Source organism: Littorina saxatilis, linkage group LG8 (genome assembly GCF_037325665.1).
Source record: "Littorina saxatilis isolate snail1 linkage group LG8, US_GU_Lsax_2.0, whole genome shotgun sequence".
NCBI classification, from domain to species: domain Eukaryota; kingdom Metazoa; phylum Mollusca; class Gastropoda; order Littorinimorpha; family Littorinidae; genus Littorina; species Littorina saxatilis.
This window is the reverse complement of record NC_090252.1, coordinates 66,305,951-66,315,950: the sequence shown is the minus strand read 5'-3', so window position 1 is coordinate 66,315,950 and position 10,000 is coordinate 66,305,951. Positions and strand designations below refer to the sequence as shown.

Below are 10,000 nucleotides of genomic sequence, written 5' to 3'. Positions count from 1 at the left end.
AAATGAGGGCGTGACAGTGCCGCCTCAACTTTCACGAAAAGCCGGATATGACGTCATCAAAGACATTTATCAAAAAAATGAAAAAAACGTTCGGGGATTTCATACCCAGGAACTCTCATGTCAAATTTCATAAAGATCGGTCCAGTAGTTTAGTCTGAATCGCTCTACACACACACACACACGCACACACGCACACACGCACGCACACACACACGCATATACACCACGACCCTCGTTTCGATTCCCCCTCGATGTTAAAATATTTAGTCAAAACTTGACTAAATATAAAAAGGAAAATTGGAAACATGCATTAATGTCAACTTCGTAGGCGATAATCTCGTTGGGTCTTTTGATTTTGACAAGATGGTTTGCAAGAAGGGAGAAACCGTCTAGGCATAGTAAGACTTTTTTTTTATTAGCAGTAGAAAAACACTTGGTAAACAAAATCTCATACGGACATTTTGCAAAATCTTCCCACAATTGTTAAAAAGTAAACTTAGCATAAAATAAAAAAAGCACTTTTAACAAAAACAGTTTTAAAGGTAATGGGTTACAAGGAAGCATTAATAAATTCTGAATATACAGACATTTTTGCATTCAAACACAACTTTAACAATCAACATTTGTCAGTAACATCGAAAAAGGCAGTAACATTATTCACCATCTTCAGGTACCTAGGTCAGTTGAACGAGGATCTGCCAGATGTTCTCCTTTAGATTTTTGCATTTGGTAAACAAGGTGCAAACGATCTTAAGAAATTGTCACAGCAGGAAAAAGACCTGGCCTGTCTAAACAAAACTTCAGACTTGCTGGTGTCATCAAGAAAAACAAAACACTGATTATTAACTGCACTTGATAGTTTATGGCTGAAACCAATCTGACGATTCTTCTTGTTACCTGGGTACTTTCTGAGTCACAAAAACATTTTAACATTTAGAATGAGAGGGTTGGGTTGTTCATGTCCTCGTTGTCGACACACTACACGGGCTTGTCATATTTAAAACAAAATCTAGCTGAAGATCACTGTTGGCCGCATTATCAGAAAAACAAATAAAGTACAAAGGATGAGAAACCCAAAACAAATTCATGCTTGCAACAAATGAATCAACAACAACAAAATTATTAACAACTGGGGCAGAAGTATCAGAAGCGAAATATCGTTCTTAAATGAGTGAAAAGTATACTTACATTAATATAAGTCAGATCTACAGGGACAAACTCAGGACACTGAAATCGTTCAAGCACTTTCTGTCTTCGATAAGCCTTTGCCCTTCATTTCAGATAAAAATAGCACACAATCAGTGGAAAATGTACGAATAAAACCAATGTTTGTATGAGATAAAGATGAGTTTGCCACTTGAAGCTGAGGCGAATATTGGTTACCGAGCTCTATATATCACACTGCTATTGTCCAATGAAGTTACGTGAATGGCATCACATTGAGTACTAAACTTTTTTCTTCATGTTTTCTGTCAAATAAAAACATCATACAGAGGGGATGCTTAATTGCCATTATTGGGGTGGCCGCTTGATAATATGCATTTATTATACAAGTATGTGCGTATCAAAGCTCATTTAAACTGCTGTCCTTTTAACTGTCATCAGATTCAAGTGACGCTATTTATTTATCTATAACAGCCCATTAACAATTCGACAGTTATTTTCACAAATAGTCAATTGTGGATTTTTTTCCTGTCTGAGGGTCTGTGCTCTCATGTATTCCGTTTCTGAAGATACTATACCTCACAATGATTTCTATATTAAATACATCGCTGGAGCTGTATATCGACTCTGGCTTTCTTGTTTGATTAAAAACAGAACACACATCATCATTTCCATTTTTTGGGAAAGTAGCAAGTGTTCACAACAATTAACTATGACCAAGTTATGAAACTTGACAGAATTCATTAACTGAAGAACAAGCGTCTGAATGAACACACTCCCAGACAATAGTTTTTAGTCACTTCTCGCACAAAATCGTGTTCTCATTCTCAACAATACTGGTTACAATAGGTGGGATTTGTGTTTATAACCTAAGAGTACCATTTGGCTTGCTCTATTTCTTCCTTGATTTGTTGACCACGGCATACACATTGTTCTCGGGAGCTGGAGACACTGTAGGAACTGTGGTAGGCTGACGATGGGGCTGTTCCACCGACCTTGCATCCAAACCAGTTCCTGCCACAGCGTATCCAACGTCCTCATATGCTTGCGTCCTGGCAGCTTTGTTGCTCGGCTCAGCTGGACCGACCGAAGCGTAATGCCCTGCTGGCTCCATTAGAGAAGTGGTACGAACAGGCCCCAGTGATAATTCGAACACACTGGCACTTTCGTAAGCACTGTTGCGAATCATGATGGACTCGGCACATGAATCTGCAAAGAAAGAAGTATCAAAGCATTTTAACCCCTGCAAAAAACGCCGCAAAAGCATTTTTGTAGGAATGAGGGCGAACATGAAATTGTTGTGCCAAGCTATTCAAGTCAGAGCGCTTTGTGCAGAATGCCATCCGAAGTTAATAGAGTTAATGTTATTCAAGGTCTGTTCTTTTCACATAAAAGCAATGAACAGCAACCCAAGCATCTAACGGTGGAGTTGTTTACTTTACAAGTTTCATTAAAATCTGCCTACTTCAGGCACACATAAAAGCAGTAGCAACAACAAAAAACTAAACTAAACAAGAAAAATTATGTTACCAGGTCTCTCATCCGTTCTAGCAGAGTGTTTGCTAGCATGAGGTCCCCTCTTGCACCGACAGATACAGACGATGATGACGACAGACATGATGATGAAGACACCCCCAGCAGCCCCACACCCCGCAATCAGTAGAGTAGTGATGTCCTCTGCTAGTGGCGCTCGAGACACTGGGGAAAAAACATCAGAAATTATCCTTACATACTCCCACTGTTATGTTAATGTTCTTGTCTGTTTTTTTTTTTTTTTTTTTTTTTTAACTGTGTCAACATTTATTCGAATTCTTTTGTAAATATATCAGTAAAGAAAGATTGTTTGAAAAGGCATAGCCTTCAACCATTACCTTTGTAAAACAATTTTAATAACCCCCTCCTCCTCCATCATCATCTTCATCATCATACCCACCATCTCTCACTCTCTCTCTCTCTCTCTCTCTCTCTCTCTCTCTCTCTCTCTCTCTCTCTCTCTCTCTCTCTCTCTCTCCCTCTCTTTCTCCCCCCCTCTCTCTCTTTCTCTCTCTCTCTCTCTCTCTCTCTCTCTCTCTCTCTCTCTCTCTCTCTCTCTCTGAAAAATCAAAGTATGTTATATAAGATGACAAGAAGGAATTTATTTTTCAGGAAATAAAATCAAGAATTTCGACTTGATCATGTATTTTAAAAAGAACTTTTATAATTATACTCCCTTAATCCCATTATATGATACACATAATGTACAGCATAAGTGCTGCTGTAATGTATAGTACTGTAAAAGCATGCCTTAACAACAAACACACAAAACCCAACTATGACTGCAAAAAAAAAGACACAGGAGCCAGCAAACCCACTTACAATCCAGGAGAAATGTCATGTCACTATAGGTTGCAGCATAAAGGTCTGGCTCCGGATCCCACACAGCAGAACAATGGCAGTGCATGGAGGCATTAGTTGCTTTCGCGGTGTCCACGACAACAGAGCTGGACACTGACGTGTCCTCAGTGACGTCTTCTTGGTCAGACAGGGGGGGATTGGTGCAATAGAAGTGGACAGAAGTTACCACGGGCTTCCCTCCTCGCACGGTGCAGGTTAGCGAGTCACCAGAAGAAAGCACTGTTGTGTTGATGTTTGTGGTGATCCCTGGGGCTTCTGGGGGTGGATCTGTACAGATGTTGACATAAACCTAACAATGTACGTCTTATATTTATTTATTTTTTACTTGAGGCGAGGCATGAGTGGCGAGTTTATTTGTTCAGTTCTTTGAGAAGATGAGCTGATTATTTCTTATTTTCTGACCAGTTTATATTTATAAGACACTTTGCAAAAATACCAACAATATTTCAGATCAGTGTGTTCTATTGCTGCAAAATACCTCATAGTTCTCAACGACTACAATGTTAACCTACATCAGGGCCGGACCAAGTTCGTTTGAGGGGGGGGGGGGGGTTCCAACTAAAGGCAGGGGTCCAAAGTCCACATATTATTTTCTCTGAGAGGTACATTGGATGGCCAGGGGGAGGGGGGGGGGTCCGGAACCCCAGGAACCCCCCCCCCCCCCCCCCCCCAGATCCGGCCCTGTACATTGAGCACAAATATCTAACTCAATGGTATACTATTGAGAAAAAGACAAATATGCAATCATACAGCTTGCATCAGGTAAGGCTTGGGCTTTGTGGACAATAGATCCGTGATTTACACAACGGTTACTTAAACCTGAAGCTATTCTTAACAGCCAGAGAAATGTTCCTCTTGACACCTACTTGTTTCCCATGTCATATAAGATAGACATAGACTTGAAGACAAGGAAAAAAATAGCTGAACACTTACATTCCAGATCTAAACAGAACGATGCTGATTGTGTTCCCAGACTTGAGTTGAAAGCGTTTGTGACGCTGCATATAACAGGCTGCCCAGTCTGGTTAGGCTGTGGCATAAACGTGCAGGTGTCTGTGGAAGATGCACACAATCCTGCCCAGATAAACTGTGGTGACGGGAACACGTCCGTTGCCACACAGGTCAGGTTCAGATTCTTTGTCCCGTCAGTTGTGAAAGGTGAGGGACCCATGATGGTCACATTGCTGTTGTTGTCGGGTCCATCTAAGACAGATAAAAGAGACAACTAATGATTGAGTTGTTATTGTTGTTGTTGTTGTTGTTGTTTGTTGTTGCTGTTGTTGTTGTTGTTGTTGGAGTTGTTGTTGTTGTTGTTGTTGTTGTTTTTGTTGAGAGAGGGAGGGAGGGAGAAAGTGAGAGAGGGGGGGGGGGGAAAAGAGAGAGCGAGAGGAAGTGATGGGAATTGAATTGAATTGAATTGAACTTTATTTAACAAGTATTAAGATTTAAGGCTACGCCTTTTCTTACAATCTGTCCTTGGGACGCATAGACACACAATTATATAATTAAAAAATTAAAAATTAAAAAGTTAAAAAGTTAACCAACAAAAGGAGGTCGGAAAACTTCAGCACGTGATAATAAAGATGACGATGATGATGATGATGATGATGATGATGATGATGATGATGATGATGATGATGATGATGATGATGATGATAATGATGATGATGATGATGATGATGATGAAGATGAGGCATGAAGAGCATACATATGTGGTTATTCATAAAATCAAATGCATACCATGCAGGTAATTATAAATACAAGCTGGTAGCAATCGAACATGTAGCAATAGTACAACAAAAATATGTTCAGAATATACAATGCACAGCATATCTTTGACGTAATACTAAGTGTGGTAAATCAAAAGGCGTTAAACTACTCAGATATTAAGTGGTTTTTAACACATTTTTTTCAAACTTTTTAATGACTTTAAGTGCTTAAAAGGATGATGACAAACTGCACTGGTCAGATCATACTAGAAGGGGGGTCGCTCAGGTGTGAATGCAGAGCTCAGTCGTCCAATGCTTATAAATAGACTGACACAATTACTGCCACAGATTAACTCATTACTGTGACCACAAAGGCAAGAGAGAGGCACTAAGAGTTCGTAAAGAACATCCACAAAGCACAACCGGGTCGTATTTTAATATATTTGTAGATTCATAGAAAGCATTTTATGATGGTTGTTCAGCTGTTTTGGGGGATGTGCACAACAATTCTCTCCTCCTCCTCCCCCCTCCCTCTCCCTCTTTCTCTCTCTCTGACACACACACGCACGCACACATGCACGCACGCACGCACATACAGACACACGCACGCATGCACGCACGCACGCACGCACGCACGCACGCACACACACACACGGTCAGAACGGACGTGTTGGAGTGACCTGTCCATGACAGGGTCACATTTGTAGCATTGGACGACTGAGCTCTGCATTCACACCTGAGCGACCCCCCTTCTGGTATGATCTGACCAGTGCAGTTTGTCTCGGGTTCCAGTGCTAGTATGGCTGAAAGCAATGTCAGAGCATCACGCGTAAAACTAACAACGAACTCATTGACAAAACAAATTATGTAGCAAGATAAATTTGCCAGAAATGTACGTAAAAATATAGTGCTTTTATGTTTTTTTAAGAATAGCTTGTTAAAATCGATGCTGATAGAAACTAGAAAGAAATGCAAATAGTGAGTATGTTTATCTGTCTGCCTGGCCTTCTGTCTGTGGCTTAACGTAACTGTGTCTGAGTGAGAAGATTTTGTTGAATAAATAGTATTGACTTACCCGAACAGCAAAACATTAAACCCGATGTTGACAGAAAGGTCCATATAAATAAAGCAGAAACAGCTACTGAAACCGACATTTCGTTTGAGAATCAGAGCTCGCCTGACTGCAGGTTTTGCACATTGAAAAAAAAACCACGGAAGACAGCTAACTGAATGCAGATATTTTGAGCGTGTATTATTGTCCTCAGTGTCGACAGTGGTGTCTCCTGAAACACAGCTGTCAGGACAGGAAAGTATTGTTAGAGTACCCCGAAGAACACGCCCACAGTTAGTCATCGGACAGAGCAATATATGATAGGCCGCACATGCATTCAAGAACGTACACACGCATACACACCCACACGCGCACACACACGCACACGCACACGCATGCACACACGCATAGACACAGATGAAAGTTTACACACACATATATAAACACACATATACACACACATACACATAAACACACAGACACACACACGCACACACACACACGCACACATACACACACACGCACGCACACACACACACACACGCACACACACACACACGCACACAGGAAAGTGAATAAATAAAGCCGATGTTTCCCACACAGAGAATCGGGGAAACAAAGTACAAGCCGGACATTTGTTTAATATCTTTTATCTAACCACAAGAAAAACCTCCATTTCGTAGTTTTGGAGAATAACACACACGCACATTAAAAGTAAACAACACAATGATGAAAATGGTGATGATAATGATAATACCAATGCTATTACACTGTACTACTTCTACTACTATTACGACAACTAATGATAATACCAATGCTATTACACTGTACTACTTCTACTACTATTACGACAACTAATGATAATACCAATGCTATTACACTGTACTACTTCTACTACTATTACGACAACTAATGATAATACCAATGCTATTACACTGTACTACTTCTACTACTATTACGACAACTAATGATAATACCAATGCTATTACACTGTACTACTTCTACTACTATTACGACAACTAATGATAATACCAATGCTATTACACTGTACTACTTCTACTACTATTACGACAACTAATGATAATAATACAAATAATAATACAATCATTTATGATAACATTTATTATGATGAACATAACAAACAAAAAAATGTTCTCAAACCAGCTACTTCCACTAGTACTCTTTTCGCTGTACTAGCAATTTTTGGAAAACGCTGGTCTATTCATAACTACAAACAAAATGGCGCCACCAACATGTCTCCTTATTTTTGTTATCCTAGTCCGAGATCTCAGAGTATTTTCAGGTAGGTTCAAAATCTTCTTCTTTTCATATGCAAAATTGATGAAATGATGTATTTTCCCGGATGGGTTCTTGATCCAATACATTGTCAGAAAGTACTTGTCTGCCTTATGATCGGGATTCAGGCTTAAGCCGAACCCGGATATTGATTTTCTAGGCTCTAGTGACGCCGTTGTTTACCCTCAGCAATAGCAAGAGTAAAGCATACAGCAGTACAGTATATTTTTTGTCATTGTAAAGCGCTTAGAGAACGTAAAGCGCTCTATACATCCCCCATATTATTATTATTATTATTATTATTATTATTATTATTATTATTATTATTATTCGAAAATGTGTATTTGAGAACTGAGGTGAACACGCCATTACACAGATAGCTATTCATAGACTCATCTGTCCTTTTGCCAATACAGAGGCGGCTGTGTGTGTAATGATATAAAGCAGTAGTATAGCAGTACATTGTTAGAAAATGTGTTTTTGAGAGCTCAGAGGAACACTCTATTACACAGCAAGCTATGACTAGATTTCCCCTGGCCCTTAGCCAGAGACAGCAATACGGTGGTCGATGTTTTACACATCAGGTTATGACTAGATTCTCTGTCGGTTTATAATATGGAAATGTACACTGTGTCACATGCTCTGGTAGTAAACAACCCAATATGGCGACGTCGTTGCACAGTACATTGATCGTTCTTCCTCTAATCAAACGCTTTGGTTATTGTATACATGTTTTATGCTTGGGGCTATGTACTCTTTGAAATGTCAAACACTGTCTTTTTTCATTTTGATGACATGTTTATTCTTTAAATGGTTGCTAGGGGGAGACACAGAGAGAGGGAGAGAGAGAAGAGTAAAAGTACACAAACACGGTTTTTTTAAGCCACAGCCCCTTACAATCGTGGGTTAAATTAGTAATACTAAGCACAGTTATAACTTATAAGTATGCTTATAATTCAATAGTACATTAAAACCCGTGTGATTATTACTGAATCTAATTCATCATAGCATGTCTCTTTTGTAACACGAACTAAGCATACCTGCTATATCTCTCCCTCTCTCTAATAATCAATCAATCAATCAATATGAGGCTTATATCGCGCATATTCCGTGGGTACAGTTCTAAGCGCAGGGATTTTTTATATTTTTTTAATTTTTTATTTTATGCAATTTATATCGTAAGGGATTTATTTATGCCGTGTGAGATGGAATTTTTTACACAATACATCACGCATTCACATCGGCCAGCAGATCACAGCCATTTCGGCGCATATCCTACTTTTCACGGCCTATTATTCCAAGTCACACGGGTATTTTGGTGGATATTTTTATCTATGCCTATACAATTTTGCCAGGAAAGACCCTTTTGTCAATCGTGGGATCTTTAACGTGCACACCCCAATGTGTTTGAATGTGCTCATGCCAAGCATTATTCCTGTGTAATGCATGTGGTTGATATAAAATCTCATTTTAAATCCAGCATGAGTACATTCGAACACAACAAAATACAACTGATGTGCTCACCGAATTGCATTCACACACACACATACACACACATACACACACACACACACACGCACACACACACACACACACACACGCACGCAAGCACGCCCTCACGCACGCACGTACGCACACACACACACACGCACACACACACACACACTCACACACACACACGCACACACACACACACACACCCACACACGCGCACACACACCACACACACACACACACACACACACACACACACACACACACACACACACACACACACACGCTCGTTTATCATTACATACATTGACAACCCGCTGTTGCATCAGTTTACAGGTAGAAAACTCTTGATAAAAAGTGCATGAAAATACAACACGCATGGTGTTCATCTTCTTTGTCAGCACAAAACAGCACGTTGAGACATAATATCAAAATCCAAAACCAAATAAACTGCCAATGTTCGACAATTAAGGATAAACAAGTCGAGTGAAGGGATATAAAAACATTTAGTCAATCTGTAGGCATCAAACAAAGAGATCAACACCAAAAACCTGTCATCGCCGAGACAACATTCAGATAGTCCCGGATAAACTTCCCCGAAGACCGTGACGAGTCACGCTCGTCTCCGCGAAGCATGCGAACATTATACTAGACCTATTTTCTTTAATTCTGAGCGCGTTTTTCAAGTAAACATAACATATTCATATATTTTAAATTCAGGAGAAAACGAGAAATACAATGCAATCATTTTTTAATTTGTAAGTGAAAAATCGTTTTTAATGACAACTTTAATGAGCAAACTCGTTGGTTAAAGTTTAAGCCTCCAAGGTGAAATGCAATACCAAAGCTCGGACTTCATCGAAAATTACTTTCAAAACTTTCAACCAATTTA

At 39.6% G+C, this 10,000-nt stretch overlaps 2 protein-coding genes across 2 annotated transcripts in view; one reads left to right on the top strand and one right to left on the bottom strand.

Moving 5' to 3' along the window:
• Positions 1–4,729, bottom strand: part of LOC138974816 (uncharacterized) — a 6,304-nt gene extending 1,575 nt beyond the window's left edge. The window contains exons 1-4 of the mRNA XM_070347543.1: positions 4,492–4,729; positions 3,520–3,825; positions 2,695–2,862; positions 1–2,373 (exon numbers count right to left, since the gene is read on the bottom strand). The exon at positions 1–2,373 is cut by the window's left edge and continues 1,575 nt beyond it. Coding sequence (XP_070203644.1) covers positions 2,057–2,373; positions 2,695–2,862; positions 3,520–3,825; positions 4,492–4,729 — 1,029 coding nt within the window. The 3' untranslated portion in view covers positions 1–2,056. The remainder of the gene's footprint in view (positions 2,374–2,694; positions 2,863–3,519; positions 3,826–4,491) is intronic.
• Positions 4,730–7,557: 2,828 nt separating this feature from the next.
• LOC138972442 (uncharacterized) overlaps positions 7,558–10,000 on the top strand; it is a 23,136-nt gene continuing 20,693 nt past the window's right edge. The window contains exon 1 of the mRNA XM_070345093.1: positions 7,558–7,621. Coding sequence (XP_070201194.1) covers positions 7,558–7,621 — 64 coding nt within the window. The remainder of the gene's footprint in view (positions 7,622–10,000) is intronic.